At 33.7% G+C, this 16,856-nt stretch overlaps 1 protein-coding gene across 2 annotated transcripts in view; it reads left to right on the forward strand.

The window, feature by feature from the left end:
* The window catches only part of XRN2 (5'-3' exoribonuclease 2), an 85,794-nt gene that overhangs the window by 34,668 nt on the left and 34,270 nt on the right, over positions 1-16,856 (forward strand). For both annotated transcript variants that reach the window (XM_019717479.3, XM_074318004.2), the window contains 9 exons: positions 655-773; positions 4,010-4,145; positions 5,864-5,971; positions 6,058-6,147; positions 6,795-6,867; positions 10,930-11,013; positions 12,145-12,242; positions 12,896-12,975; positions 14,223-14,279. In XM_019717479.3, the coding sequence (XP_019573038.3) occupies positions 655-773; positions 4,010-4,145; positions 5,864-5,971; positions 6,058-6,147; positions 6,795-6,867; positions 10,930-11,013; positions 12,145-12,242; positions 12,896-12,975; positions 14,223-14,279 (845 nt within the window). The remainder of the gene's footprint in view (positions 1-654; positions 774-4,009; positions 4,146-5,863; positions 5,972-6,057; positions 6,148-6,794; positions 6,868-10,929; positions 11,014-12,144; positions 12,243-12,895; positions 12,976-14,222; positions 14,280-16,856) is intronic.

Genomic DNA, 16,856 nt, shown 5'->3' on the forward strand with positions numbered 1-16,856 from the left:
AAGATAATACTGATAACTACTTTAGGATAATACTTCAAAATGGTATCCAAGTCTGAAATAATAATAAAATCTGCATTTTTCTAAGATGACTGATAGATTTTTATTTGTACCTTAAATTTTAAAACAGTATATGTAAAATAATTTAACAGTTATCTGGCAGAGTCTCATTAAACTATTGTTTTCCAGAGTGGTTGTACTAGGCTGAACACTTACCATTTAACTTCATTCTCAGCAGCATTGACTTTTTAATGTATTATTTATATATTACATATATATATATATATATATATATTCCATTTACAACTTTGTTATTTGACTGGTAGAAAGTAATCGTGAATTTATAACAGGGAACCACCAAAGGAAAAAATAATTCAAATCCTATATTTTAAAGTCTATGAAATTAAATATTTCTTTTTACTTCTGAAGCAGTTTTTACCCTAAGTATTCAAATTAATTTTTTATTTTAAGCATAGGAAGCTTAGTACTCTTTTGGGAGGAGGTGGAGTAGGCCAAGATCAGTCTTTGTGCTTTCTAAATTTATTTACCATATCTATTTGATAGCTTTAAAAAAAGTATTAACAGTGAAGTTGGGTATAACTTCTTATGTGAAATGAATCATTAAATCCTTCCTCTTAATGTTGTAATTGTCTGCAGAGTCCTTCAGTATCTCCTAATACGAGTTTCACTTCTGATGGCTCCCCATCTCCATTAGGAGGAATTAAGAGAAAAGCAGAAGACAGTGACAGTGATCCTGAGCCAGAGGATAACGTCAGGTGAAGCCATTTTTTGATAGCATTTTGTTAGCAAATTGCTGAAATAGATGTGACCTAATTAATGCTATTTAGCTTAGAACAGCAGTGTCTTCAGATACTTTCCTGTGATCTTTTTATCCACTAGTAATTAATGTGGAGGGTTAGACTAGTCAGTGAATTCCAGTGAGATGTGTAAGCTATAGCTGTTAAACCTAAGTATCTAGATTAGTATGCATGCAGGTTTTTGTCCTCCAAACCACTTTTCCCTCTGAGACCAGGCACTGCATGGGCTAGACATGAGGTGTTTAGCTCTGGCTATGTGATCTGAATGTTACTGTTTTGAGATTAAATTTTCAAGCAGCTTAAACTAGAAAGTTCAGTTACACTTGGATACTTAGTATAGTTTGCTTTCATCTTCTCAATTGAAAAGGTTATTCCTCAAAATTAAATATGCAAAAGTCATTTGGTTAAGAGATAAATATGTATATTTTTAAAAACCACAAACTTGAATATGCACAATTATATTTCATGGCAGAGAAGTTTCCCTTCACTGTATATTTCCTATTTATAATAGGAAACTTTGACTCTTTAATTTATCCAGAAGTTTGAAGTCATTAAATCAATAGCCTCTTGTAATTAAATCCAGCTTTGAAGCCTGGGCTCCAAGTACAGAAGACCAACAATCTAAATAATTATAACTCATTAAGAATTTGGAAAAATGGCATATTTCAAAGTTAAACAAACAATAGTGGTAGTTGTAGTATCATTAAAAGCAGCTCATGCTGCATTTATAGGACATGGATGACGTATTTGTATTTATGATTAGAAACTTCGTAAGTGTCATATATAGCCTGCATTTTCTGAACATTCTTTAATGTGAGATTCTGAGATCTGTGGTGACTTGTGATTGAACAGTTACCTGGTCTGAGTTTTTATTCTCTGTAACTGAACTTTTTTCCTAGAGTATTTTCTTTTTTTTTTTTTTTTAACTGTGTAGCCATTATGATCAATACCAGCTTAATAGTTAACTTGATTTATTTAGTACTTTATTGTTTAATCCTGTTGCTGAGGATAATCAAGGTAAAAATGCTTCTATCAAGAAATATTTGGGGTTCTTAGCATGTATTTCATTGATATTTTCTATTAAATAGTGCTAATCCATATTACGCATAGTGGATATTTCTTCTACTTGATGTTCTATGAATTCTTTGTGTGTATGTGTATGAAATTAAAATTTGTGTGGTATATTCTGAAACATAACTGCAATAAATAAGATCTGGTATATGGTAGAAAATAGCCGTTTAATGGATAATCATCTTGATGATTTTCATCTGTCCTAATGTTTTTGGGGGTTTTTTAGTGTTCTTTGCTTTTTTGTGTTCCTTCAATAAAATATTTAAATGTTTTAGAGAATGAGAAATGAGTACTTACAAAAACATATACTTTGGATGAAAATGTGGTTCTTCACACTGTATTTTCGGTGATTAGTGATAATTTAGTGAATTGATTGACTTGCTTCTCAGTTTTAGCAGAATATACATATGTACCAGGTGTGATAGAACAATTACAATGAATGTTTAAATTTTAAAAATGTATTACAGTAAAAGACACATTCCCATTAATTCCCCTCAAAATACTCTCCCTCACTTCAAACACACTTACCCCATCGAACTTTTCTGAAGCAGTTCTGGAAGTCCTCTTTCGTGTGTCTTTACTTCATCCTCTATCATAACAACGCTCCATGTCACACATCGCTTCTGGTATGACAATTTCTGTCAAATAAAAACATTATGGTGTGTCCTCATCCACCTTATTCATCAGGTCTCGCATTGTGAGACTTCTGTCTCTTTCCCAAAGTCAAAATGACCATGAAAGGTAAACGTTTTGAAGCGATTCACAACACCGAGGCAGCCACGACAGCTCAACTAAAGACGTGAAAGAAGACTTCCAGAACTGCTTCAGAAAATGGCAAGAACAATGGGATAAATGTGTTTGAAGCGAGGGGGAGTTTTTGAGGGGATTGATGGCAATATGTCTTGCACTATAATAATTTTTTTTCCTTTAAACATTCACCATATTTTTTTATTACACCTCATCTGTGTGTGTCCTTCCCTTAAGCCAAAACAACTCTTATCTGAAAGAGTTAAGGATAGAGAGAGTAGGTATACACATAATTTCTGCTTGGCTCCTAGATTATTCTTTTATAAACCATTTATTACCTTTTAAAAACTTACCCATGCAAGTCATTATTTTAAAAAGTAATTTGATTTTCTTTGTATAGTTTAAATATAAATAAACTGAGGAACTTGATATATATAAAATATCTTCAGTATTTGAATCTTTGTTTCTTCCCCCTTCTTCCGCCTCCCCCTCCCCCATTCTGGTTCAAGCCGTTGTTTCTCAGTCTAGTTGTGTAGGACACAGCTCCCTGGCCCATGCTGGTATTATGAGCCTTTCACTCCCCCCGGCTGAGGCAGTCGGTCGCCAGTCGTCGGTTGGCTGCTCACAGCAGTTCACGCCGGCTGCCAGCCACTCACACTGGCCACCGGCTGCTCCTGGCAGTAGCCCATTGCAGCACACAGCAGCCCATGGCAGCCCACGGCTGCACACGCCGACCTCTGGCTGCTCATGGCAGCCCAGTTCCAGGGAGAGCTGTTGTTCACAGTCTTAGCTGTGGAGGGCACAGCTCACTGGCCCATGTGGGAATCAAACCGGCGACCTCGGTGTTAGGAGCATGGTGCTCCAACCACCTGAGCCACTGGGCTGGCCCCCCAACCCCCTGAGCCACTGGGCTGGCCCCTCAGTATTTGAATCTTAAAATGTAGGTTTAGAATTGTTCACAATCAAAAACATGTAAAACAGTATGAAAATTTGAGCAAACAAATGTTCTGTACCTACTTTAATGGTTCATCTCTTTTTAAAATGTAGTTTTGAAATCTATGTAAATTTACTAACAATTGTCACCCCAATAAACTTAAAAAATATATATGTAGTTTTATAATGGCTTACTAGAATCAGTGTTTGGGTTTTTGATGTTTAGCTATCTTTAATTTGATAATGAATCCTGTGAAAGTGGACTTTTTAGAAATAATTAAATGAATTTAGAAATAATTAAATGCTAACAGTAATGTTAGCATTACTGTTTAACTCATTTACATTTTACCTGGATATTAAATATAAATTCATTGGGGTGATAAATTGGTAGACAGTTACTGAAAGTATTTATTTAACATAAACTGGCTTTGCCTGGTGTTTAGGCTATGGGAAGCTGGTTGGAAGCAGCGGTACTACAAGAACAAATTTGATGTTGATGCAGCTGATGAGAAATTTCGTCGTAAAGTTGTACAATCTTACGTTGAAGGGCTCTGCTGGGTTCTTCGATATTATTACCAGGTACAAAAGGAACATTTTCCTCTAAATCTCTAGCTAATCATTTTAGGAAGTCATTTCTATAATAATGTGTATTATTGAGCTATATTTGGAAATTAAGCCCAGACTCACTTTTTAAAGCTTCTTATTTAGACGTTCATTACCTTAATTATTTAAATAATATTTGTAAAACTTCTTTGATGTTAATATATAAACAAAGCTAATTTTTGTTGTGTTAAAGGATTTCAGCATTAAGTATGTGGTTGAGTGTACTTTGTCTTTCCAATGCTTAAAGTTTGGTGTTTTTTTAATTGGAATAAAAAATAACTGATAATAGACAGTCACTAAATGACTGAACAAAGGACAAAGCTGGTAAGAATTTGAAAGGAATTTGAATGATGCCATTTTCTCCATGTAATGTAGCGATATTACATGAAGTGCATTCTAATTGGAGCAATCCCTGTGTGACTTAAAGCCTTTGATAATTGAGATGTCAGACTGGTGAGAGATTAGGTAGACATATAGGGGATTTAACACTGATAATATCTGGTTTTGTGCTTGGAGAGAAGTAAGTTAGGTTTGGTGTGACTTGGGAATAGATGAAGTTTGTAGGTAAGTAGAAAGTAATTTAATGTCCTAAACAGCAATAGAGTATTGATTGTAAAATACTCTAATTTTATGTTTTACTCCTACCCTCAAGATTTTAATTCCCTAGGCATACAATTAAACATGTACGAGAGACTCTTGTTTTCTATGGGTATAACTTGCTCTTGTTTTCATTTTGATGGATTAACTTAAATACTTTTATAGTAGAGAAATTTGTTACATGAAAATATAATAGGGAATTGTAAAAATGAGACTTTCGGCTGTTTTACTTTCAGTTACTGTTTCAGTGATGTCCCTTATCCACCTATAGGCTCAAGTACCGTGTTTCCCCGAAAATAGGACCTAGCTGGACAATCAGCTCGTGTCTTTTGGAGCAAAAATTAATATAAGACCTGGTATTGTATTATATATTATATTATATGGTATTGTATTATATTATATAAGACTTAGTCTTATATTATAGTAAAATAAGACCGGGTCTTATATTAATTTTTGCTCCAAAAGACGCATTAGAGCTGATTGTCTAGCTAGGTCTTATTTTCGGGGAAACAGGGTAAGTAGTTAAGTGTCAGCTGCAATTTCTCTTCATTTTATTTGATAATAGCAGCTCCAGAGTTGTAGAGAAATGTCACTAAACACATTTTAAGGATAAAAAATCTTGACCAAGTTATGTCTGTAAATATAAAGTTTGGTGTTAACTGATTATATTAAAGATGCTTAGCAGTATTTTTTTTTTTTTTTTTTTTTTTAATTTTATTGGGGCATTGTGTTTTTCCAGGGCCCATCAGCTCCAAGTCAAGTCGTTGTTTTCGATCTAGTTATGGAGGGCCCACCTCACTGGCCCATGTGAGAATCGAACTGGCAACCTTGGTGTTATGAGCACTGCACTCTAACCAACTGAGCCAATCGGCCGCCCAGCAGTGTTTTTTAAATCAAGGATCCATTGATATAAAAAGTTCAGATATAATCCAAACAACTTTTAGGACTTGTGAAAAAAAATTAATATATAGGATATATAGTAGAAGTCATATGTTTTATAAATAGAATATCATAGATTAATAGTCCTAACTTTTATTTGTTTTTCTGTGATTATCATTAACACAGATTTTTGTTTTTGTTGTTTTTAATGATTTCAGGGCTGTGCTTCCTGGAAGTGGTATTATCCATTCCATTATGCCCCATTTGCTTCAGACTTTGAAGGTATTGCAGACATGCCTTCTGATTTTGAGAAGGGCACTAAACCGGTAAGCTTGGTTGTTTAGAGCCATAATAGAATTTTGGCTTAGATAAAAATTATGTGTCTTATCTTAAACTTTTCTTCTTCTTGCAGTTTAAACCACTGGAACAACTTATGGGAGTTTTTCCAGCTGCAAGTGGTAATTTTCTACCTCCATCATGGCGGAAACTCATGAGTGATCCTGTGAGTCTTAGTATTTTGAGTGTGTTGGTAACAGGGTTTTTGTCATATGTTTTACTAACATTAATCGCAGTTGCTTTTGCATCTCAGTTGAAACAGTGAAGTGCAGAAACAAAGTAAAAGTATTTGTATGTTTTTCACTACTTCCCCCCCCCCCCCCCGCTTTCCTTGTCATCAGTACCCTACCCAGTAAATAAAATTGATTTGTGTTTTGGGGAAATTCTTATAATAGTCATTTTGTTCTCAGCCTATTATTTTTACTTGTTCCAGCCCTGGTGGTGGCTACCAGAGCTCAGAAGACTGACTTACCCAAAATCACCTCTGAGCTTTTGTGTGCTAGCTAGAAAGAGTGAGACCCAGCCAGGAAATAGGAATTATTACAGTCAGTGAACTCTTCACTCACTGTCTTGGGCCCACAGTTGTCAACTCTATGATTCTATAATCCTTTTTTCCATCATTTAAAATAAAATTGTTGATTTTTTGTTTTACTGGACCTGGGATTAATGACCTGATACCTTAATAACAGCTTTTAAAAGGAATAAAACCTGATTTTCTCATCAGACTTCATAACTTGAACGAAAATTATATCAAATTCTGTATAACAGAAACGTGACTTTTGTTTTGAATCTTTACTTTTCTCCCTGATGTAGGATTCTAGTATAATTGACTTCTACCCTGAAGACTTTGCTATTGATTTGAATGGGAAGAAATATGCATGGCAAGGTAAAATTTAGACATCATTCGTTTTTGTTAAAATAATTGTTTTCTTTTTGGTAAAAGTGAGCAAACATGATTTATAAATGAAAAAAAATCCCTGTAAAAGATAAGTATTTTAAAAATTATATGTGAAAATTTGATATGTTTTTCCATTTAACCTGGGATTACCAATGATTAATAGTAATTTAAATAGTAATATTCTGATAAACAGAAAACTGAGTTGAAATACATTAATCATTATATCTTTTGTTTCCTTTGTGATTAATTCATGAAACTTGGGACTTGGGACCTTCTAGTTAGCAGCTCATTGATACCTTGTTAGGTTGCTGAGAGATATAAAAACATGATGGTGTTCGTGTGGAGAATGACTTAGACTCCATGGAGACTTTTGAAAAATGTATTAGAAATTTAGTTTAAATACTAGGCATTAATCATTACTTAGAGTTTATTTCTTTCTTATTTATTTGTTTGTTTTTTGTTTGTTTATTTTCTCATTCCTTTTGTTCACAGATTTTGTAAGAATGGCAATATAAAATTAGTACTAAATTCAAGGTGCTGTTTACCACTCAGCAAATGTGTGGTGATGATTGGTTGTAAAACACAATAAAGAGTCTCTCACACCATAAGCCAAATATTCACACCAAAGCCCCTTTCAGCAAGTCATTTTAACCTTGTCGTCCACCATATATTTTCTAGGATAATAAACATGTTTGTTAAAATCATGTTTTCACTTTTTCCTTGACTATTCCCTGTGGTACCCATCAATGACCAGTAAAATGACTTAAAGAAAATTATGTAGCAAAGGGAGATAAATAATAACTTACAAATTGAAAATCATTTTGTGAGATTTTCAGGGTTGACTTTTGGTTTATGTAGTAACTGAAATTTCATATTACTTTAATGGGATGATAATGGGAAATGCAACTCATTGACTGGGGTAATGTAAGCGTTGTGCTCTGTGGCCATATTTTGTTATATGCAAATGAATTGGGGTCTTAGATGGTTTTTGAAGGTGCTTTGTGGAAGATCTTTTGATTAAAATAGAGGGAAAGGACACATGGGAGAATGGGAGATGGTAAAGTAAAATAAACGTAAATATATTTACGTAAGTGTTAAATAAACCCTTGCTTGAATTTGTTACATAAGTAAATATATAAGCATGCAGATGACTTGCTCACTATATCGTTGTAGTATAAATTGTCCAGAGAGGAAAAGTAAGGCAATGCACAATGGTTGCAGTTTCTCTACATCCTCTCCAACATTTGTTAATTTCTGTTTTTTTGATAATAGCCACCCCGATGGGTGTGAAATGATTATCTTACTGTGTTTTTGATTTTCATTTTCTTAAAGATTGGTGATGGTGAGCATTTTTTCATGTGCTTATTGGCTATTTCTGTGTCTTCTTTGGAAAAATGTTTATTCAGATCCTTTGCCCATTTTTGAATTGGGTTTTTGTTGTATTGTAGGAATATTTTATATATTCTGGTTACTAATCTCTTACCAGATATATGGTTTGCATATATTTTCTGCCATTCTGTGTGTTGTCTTTTCACAATTGATACTGTCCTTTGATGCATAAAATATTTTAATTTTGATGAAGTCCAATTTTTGTTGGACTATTTTGTTCTTATTGCCTGTACTTTTGGTGTCATAGCCAAGAAATCACTGTCAAATCCATTGTCATGATGAAGCTTCCTCACTATGCTTTCTTCTAAGAATTTTATAGTTCCAGCTTTTACATTTAGGTCTTTGATCCATTTTGAGTTAATTTTTGTGTATGGTGTAAGGTAAGGGTCCAACTTCATTCTCGTGCATCCATTTCCTCAGTACCTTTGTTGAAAAGACTGCCCTTTCCTTCATTGAATGGTCTTGGCCCTCTTGTTGAAAATTGTCTGACTGTATATGTGAGGGTTTATTTCTGGGCTCTCTGTTCCGTTGGTCTATATGTCTGTTCTTATTCCAGTACTATACTATTTTAATTAGTCCATTTGCCAGTATCTTACTAATTAATTACTATAGCTTTGTAGTAAGTTTTTAAATCAGGAGGTGTGAGTCTTCCAACTTGATTTTTCTTTTCCAAGATTGTTTTTGCTATTTGGGGTCCCTTGAGATTCCAAATTAATTTTAAGATGGGTTTCAACCCAGACCTATAATATTTTATATAAATATTTTTATTTATTAGACTATAATAAGAATGTACCTTTCTTGAGGTAAAATTAATTCTATTAGGAAATATAGTTATTTCTCCATGTACACATTTCTTTAAACTTATCGAAAGTAATGATAATACTTTAAGTTCTTGCCTAAGTTGAGCACATCTTAAAACGGTAGAAGATAAAATGTGTTTGGATACTTTTTCAATATTTATTGAAGATGTGTACTTATCAACATTATATGTAATAATAGCAATGTGTTTTCATAGTATTTGCTTAGTATATATAAGAGGAATGTGGCATAGTTATTTGGAATGCTATGTATTTCATACACAAACAGAATTTAAGTAATTTGATCAGTCACACAGTGGCAGAACTGAGATCTGAACCCAGAGAGTCTGATCACTATATTTACTTTGGTATTGCACTACTTGGGCTACCTCTAGGTTGTTGAGAGGATTAAATGAGCTAACACATGTAACAAAGAAAATAAATGCTCAGAAAAAAGTAGCTGCATTTTTCCTATCAACTCACTAGCAGGCACTACCATTACAACATCTGGGTGTAAGGCATTCCTTCCTACCCTGGCCAATAGGGCTGCTTTCTTTCTTGGTAACCTTATTGCTGTCATTAGCACTGCAAATTGCTTACTATTTGGAATTAGCTTCTGGAATTGATACGGTAGGAAAGTCTTTCTGATAATTTGTTTATATCCTCTATCTAGTAGGTAGTAAACAAAAGCTAGATAATAATGTAGTTTTCATGATACAAATTTTCTTAAGCGTGTGACTAAAGAAAACTTGAGTAACTCCCTAGGTTTTTTCCATTTAAGTGTTTACCAGTAATTGAAATACCCTGACTCAGATGATGGATGTTCATACTCTTGAAATCACTTTTTATGCTCTTCAAAATTCACACTAGAACTTAATTTCTTTTTAACTTTAAAAAATATCCTCCTAGGTAGTAAAATTGAACATTGTCTAACTTTGAAAATACAGTAGCTAAATAATTAATGATAACTTTGGAAACCTTTCATTTTTCGTCATTTTTCAAGACAGTAATCACAAAGACAGCAGTTTTGAGTAACAATTAGTTTCAAAATTATTTCGCTCTATTTAGCATACCTCTTTCCTGTCTATCTTAAAATTTTCATTTAGCTAAAATACTATTTATACTGTTTATAACAATGTATATAGCTTCAATAATTTTGTGTATTTTTCTAGTAATACTGTATTCTGTGCTTCTTTGAAAATTATGCATGTATGTGTAAGTAAAACAGTGACCTTAATTCCAGCACACTGAAGAGAAAAATTTTCAGCCTAGAAGTGAACATCCACTATTCAATCCCCCTAAAGTTATTTGAGCAAGTTTCTAAAACATTTTTTGCATATAAATTATTAGGTTTTAAAATATAAACAGAATACTGTGCAGTTTTAGAACTGGAAAAGACATTCCAAGTATTCTAGTTGAACAGATCCTCTGAGTATTTTAGTTGTATGATCTCTTTTTACAAAAGAAGAAACCAAGACTTAGAAAGATCAAAGGATAAGCTCAAGCTCTTGGGAGATTAACTGGCTTGCCCAAGGGTATCCTAGTAAGTAAGGCCAGAACATAGACTGATGTCCAGGTGGCCACTTGTTCATTTAATTCTAAAACTTTATCATCAGAGAGTTAAGATTCAGCAAACATGGCTTTCCATATGAGCTATTTTAAGGGTGGAAAATACAGAGAGTTTTTTCTTCCACTACCATGTAGAAAGTTTTCACACCTCAATTTTGGGTAAATAGAGTTCAGTTCCAAAATATTTTGATATTAGCAAGAATACTCTATTAGAAGTGTTTATTTGGATCAATGGTAAGTTGGAATTTAGGTGATCCTAATAGCTGGGGTGGGTGGTGTGCATTTGTTTCCCTAGGTGTTGCTCTGTTGCCATTTGTGGATGAGCGAAGGCTGCGAGCTGCCCTAGAAGAAGTATACCCAGACCTCACTCCAGAAGAGAGTAAGAATTATACTTCCACTTGGTCAACATTGAGTTTGTGTAATATAGACTTTACATTTTCTTACAAAGCTCGACCCTTTTTTCGTTTGTCAAATTTCCCGTAAAGGAAGCGTAAATAATTGATTCTACTTTATAACAAAAGGTGACTTTGCTTCTTAAAATGTATTATCCATAAATTGAGTAGTAATTAAATTAAAAAATTTAAGTTTAAGTTACATGTATTTGTTAAATTTATAAAAAAGCAACACTTCAAGAATATCCTTTAACTTTTTGATTCTTATATGACATGCACACACAAAAGTAGTTTGTGCGTTGGGAGGGTATCATAAATTTCCCGCCTCTCTTCTTCCCATCATCTGCCCCAAATAACACTAACTTTGCTTGAAAGGTTAGGTTGAAACAGAAGCATTTACCCTCTGTGCTAACTTTGAAATGTTATTTTGCATAAAAAGGGGTATTTTGTCATTACTACTGATAGTTAAAAGTATAGGGAAATTGCAAAGCTGGACTCTGTTGGAAAATTTATTCAATACCAGTATAATAAACCTATAGAAATAATTTCTCTATCAACCACCCTTAGAATAATCTTTGTTATTAGATGATACAATTTGTTTCCTCAGGGAATTTTTATGTATTTCTTACAGTAAGAAACTGAGTTCTTGGGGCGGCCCATTGGCTCAGTTGGTTAGAGCACATTGCTCATAACACCAAGGTCACGTGTTCGCTTCCCACTTGGGCCAGTGAGCTGCGCCCTCCACAACTAGATTGAAAACAACGACTTGACTTGGAGTTGATGGATCCTGGAAAAACACACTCTTCCCCAATATTAAAAAAAGAAAGAAAGAAATTGAGTTCTTTATAAATAAGAAAACTTTGTCCTTTATCTTGCAATACTATATTCAGATATCTTTTAGTTACAGTTTTTTCTGATAGTCATTGATCTTTGAAACCTTATTGTCAAAGTTTTTTTCCTCTACAGAGACACATCACACATGCAGGTCTATTTTAAAGTATTTTTCATAAACTTTGTAATTAAAGTTTTTAAAATTTAGATGCTCATTTTATTCTCATAAAAATTGCTGTTGCAGATGTAATTGCTTGATCTTTATTCTTTTCTTTCTTTTCCCCCAGCTAGAAGAAACAGTCTTGGAGGCGATGTCTTATTTGTAGGGAAACATCACCCACTTCACGACTTCATTTTAGAGTTGTACCAGACAGGTTCCACAGAGGTATGGTCTCTTTTTCAAACATGAAGTATTTTTAGATAATATATTTATTTTGTTAATCAGCAATGCATTTTTTTAAATTTTCGTAAAATATAAACATTTTATATAAATATAAAAATATAAAAAGTTACCATTTTAACCATTTTTAAGTGTATAATTTTGTGGCATTAAGACCATACACAATATTGTGCAACCATTGCCACTATCCATTTCTAGAACTTTTTCATTTTTCCAATCAGAAACTCTGCATTAAACAATATTAAACAGTAACACTCCATTCTCCCCTCCCTCAACCTCTGGTAACCTCTCTTTTACTTTCTGTCTCTATAAATGTATCTGTCCTTGTACCTCACATAAATGGAGTCATATAATATGTGTCCTTTTGTGTCTGCCTCATTTCACTTAGCATGTTTTCAAGGTTTATCCATTTTGTCGCATATTGGATGGAATTTCACTCCTTTTATGGCTGAATAATAAATAGTACATTGTATGCATATGCCACGTTTTGTTTATCCACTCATCTGTCGATGGGAACTGAGTTGTTTCCACTTTTTGTTTATTCATAATGCTACTATGAGCATTGATGTAGGAGTATATGTTTGAATCCCTGCTTTCCATTCTTTTGGATATATGATCAGGAATGCATTTTTCCACAGGCAGTGGATGTACCACCTGAACTATGTCATGGGATTCAAGGAAAATTTTCTTTGGATGAAGAAGCCATCCTTCCAGATCAGTAAGTGTTCATTTGTGTATAATTGGGGTGACTGGGACGAAGTTTAGTTAGCATTGTTACCTTTTTGCCTAAATGTTTTATTTTCTAGTAATAGTGAGAAAATAGAAAACAAAACAACAACAGAAAACCTGTTGGATTAAAAAACGACTTGGGTCAAAGCCCAGCTCTTCAACATAATACCTGTGTTACTTTATGCGGGGAGCCCAAGGCATCCCTAAGACCCTTTTAGGAGATCCACAACATTAAAACTATTTTCATAATAATACTAAGATGTTATGATGATATTATTTGCTTTTGTCACTCTCTTTCTCTCTTGAGTGTACAGTGGAGTTTTCCAGAGGCAAGTGTAGTGTGATAACTCTAGAGATTGAATCAAAGCAGATAAGAGAATCCAGCTATTAAGATAGATATTAAAGAAATTTTCAAAATGTAAAACAATGATGTTCTTCTCGTTTATCTTTGTTTTGCTTTGTAAAATATAGTTTTTCATAAAAATGTTATTTACATTAACATGTAATATAGGTTTATCACTGGTATTTTTAAATTGTTATTTTTAAAATTTCTTAGGTTTAATTTTTAATGGGTACATATTGATAGATCTAAACATAAATCTCTTTAGGATCCTCAATTTTTAAGATCCTCACAGTTTGAAAACTACTGCTCCAGGTTATATATCCAGGAATAGAATTGCTGGTCATAGAGTATGTGTATCTTCTTTTTTTCTAGATAATTTCGGGTGATTTTCCAAAGTAATTACACTTATTTTATAATCTCAACAGTAGTTTATGAGAGATCTTGTTACTCTGTATTCTTGCAAAACCCTTGGAATTGTTACAACCTTTATTTTTGTCAAATCTGATGGGTGCTTATTGTCATCTTACTGTGGTTTACAATTGGCATTTCTCTGATTACTAATGATAATTAAGCCATATTTATTTGGTTTTCCTCATTTATAAAATACCTGTTCTATTTTTCTACTCATTTATCTGTTCCCTTACCCCCCTTTTTGGTTTGTAGGTATTCTTTACAAAATCTGATATAAGCCCATTGCCCATAATTGTTTCTGTTAATGAGATTATAAACAAGGGAGACAGGGTCCTTTTTTAAAGATAAAAAATGATCATATTGTTTTTGTATTTTAATGATTGCTGTTTTCTAAAGCATGACAAACACAGCACCTTCTTACTTCCATTTATCTAAAAGGTTATACTTTACAAATAAATGCTTCTTCTCTTGTTTCTCTTTAGAATAGTATGTTCTCCTGTTCCCATGTTACGGGATCTGACACAGAACACTGCAATCAGGTAAGTTTTCCAGAATTCATGGCATTCAGAACACAACTCTGAACTTGCAAATAAGTTTAAGAGGACTGATTCACAAGGAAATGGCAGCTATTATTCCACCAATACTTTGAGTTGGAAAAGCCCATATGTTGCATACCTCAGAGCAGAGCCTCTTGACTTTAAATTATGTATATTGTTAAGGTTACTGGTTTAACAAACTTGAGTCTCTGCTTTCTGGTTTCCCCTGACAACCTCTAATTCTTCCCAGATTAAGAAAGTGGGAGGTAGAAAGTAGGAGTTTCTGGGAGTAGTTTGTTGTATTGGAGCAAACAGAGCTTTGCATACTAGAGGCCCATACAGCCTCACTGTAAAGTAACAGATTATCTTAATTATGTTTTTAATTGTAGCCCTGTAGAGTTTAAAAACAAAACTTGTATACTTTATTTTGCCCAAGATGAGATAGAATAATTTGTAGTAATTTCAATCAGCAATTGTTAGAAACTTACAGCGCTAATTTCTGCTACCTAGAAAACCTATACCTCATTTCTTCAATGGTGACATTTTCTATTAAGAATAATGTAAAATATAATATGACTGTTTAGAATAAAAATCAACTAATTTACTACTCATTTGTATAATTGTTGTATATAATTACCAATATTGATGACAGGGTTTGTGTTGTCACTTTCTTCAATCTTTAGATGAGAGTAAGACGGACACATCCTAGTAATTCAAGGATTTTGCAAAAGCTCTTCCTAAATCCTCCTTTCCCACTCGTTATTTCTCTCACTCTCAGGAAATATTTTAGTGTTTACTTAGATTTCTCATTGTGAAGTATAAGCACGTTTATTTTCCTATCTTTAATGGATTTAGGTAGCAACTGCCGTTCTAAAAAGACTTTTATTTAAAGAAAACCATTGTGAATTTGGAAAATCTTCCTAGATTAGTTGCTTTTGTTTATCTTTACACATAATTTGTCCTGGCTCTTTGTCTTTGGGCTCTTTTGTTAAGTGTGGAGTTCAGAATTGTAAGCCATGCTCCTTATGCCCATCACAGTCTGGCTCCCACAGGTCTGCTGTGGACACTGCACATTAACCCTTAGGGTCTCTGGCTTGCCGTGATACTTCAGGCCAGTTAATCTCACCAGTTCTCTCTTTGGATTGTCACATGTTTGCTTGTGCTCCTCAATTTTTCTGCATGTTTTCAAGGTCCTTTCTGCCCAGCCCTTTAGAAATAGTTAATTCTACTTAACTTTCTAATTAGGTTAGAGTGTCTTGCCCAAGGGAAAAGTACAAAATCGACAAATCCTGGAGTTTTTGTTAGATGTCGTTGATTGTTTCTGATCCTGAAAGGTCCTTTGGTATTATTTGGTATCCTCTGTATTCACAAGATTATTAAATTTACAAAACAAATCTCGATCCAGGTGCTTATTCCGGTGTATGTTGAAATAACTTCAAAATAAAATTGATTTGATTGAGTTAATATCCTAGCGAGTCATGAAAGACCAGTTACCTTTTACCTTCCTAGTCTCTGAGGTAATTCTCAGTGTTTCAATATTTTCTTTGAGGGGTAGTGTTGAGGGCAAAATCCAGTTTACTGCAGTTTTTATGTGTTTGTTTCAGATGTATCCCAGTGTCGTTTTTGCTTTACAAACGAGAATCTGAAAATGCAGCTTTCAGTGCTGGTTCTCAGTTATTGCTCTTTATTTTGATTCCTGGCATTTTTTCCCCTTTCTCTACTTGGATACATCCAGCATTACATTCCATATTTGAAAAGTTGTTTCCTCGTTGAGTTTAGGTGGGTTCTTCCCATCACATTAGATCTTAATCTGTAGTGTTGAGGAAGTATACTATAGAGGTTATTGAAGTGTCTTAAAAGTCATAGATGGACCCGAAGAAAATATGGTTAGCTGTGACCTAGGAAATTTTATTTGTCCAATTCTGATTCCGTAAATCATTCAACCTATCAGCAGCTTAACTTTGAATAGAACTGAAGTATCTCCCTTAATTTAACTCATCCTGCTCTTCACCATTGTAATTTGTTTTGACCTAGTATTTATTTTTATAGTAATTCTTTGTCAACTTTAAATATATAAATCCTGCATATGATTTTGAATTACAGAAAAATAATTTTCCTGTTGCAGCAGCACAATTTTCTATCCATCTGGAGGAGTAGATATACACATACATACCTTTGTTTTACCTCAGACTTGGATAAAGCTACTTTATCCTATGTCCCTCACCAGTTCTCCTTGCTGATCTCTCATTTCTGTCCCTGGACCTCCTGTTTCCCCAGTTGCCCAGACTTAGGAGCCCATTATATGCTTTGGCTTCTTACTTTACATTATTGCTCCCTATGTCTGCACCACTATTCTGAAAATATTTTTCTTTCCAATTATTTTTTATATCTAGCTATTCCCAGTGAGCCTATTTTTTTATTCTCTTCTCCTGGATTACTGTAGTGATCTCCCAGCTAATTTATTCGATTCCACCTTCCCACTGAATCTATTGGCATTGGCATGTGATATAAGGCTTATCTTTTTTAAACACTGCCACACCTCAGAAATCTTTGATTACTCTGTAGTGCCAGTAGAATTAC

The sequence above is a fragment of the Rhinolophus sinicus genome, chromosome 13 (genome assembly GCF_057876585.1).
Source record: "Rhinolophus sinicus isolate RSI-liver-muscle chromosome 13, RSI-T2T, whole genome shotgun sequence".
NCBI lineage: Eukaryota > Metazoa > Chordata > Mammalia > Chiroptera > Rhinolophidae > Rhinolophus > Rhinolophus sinicus.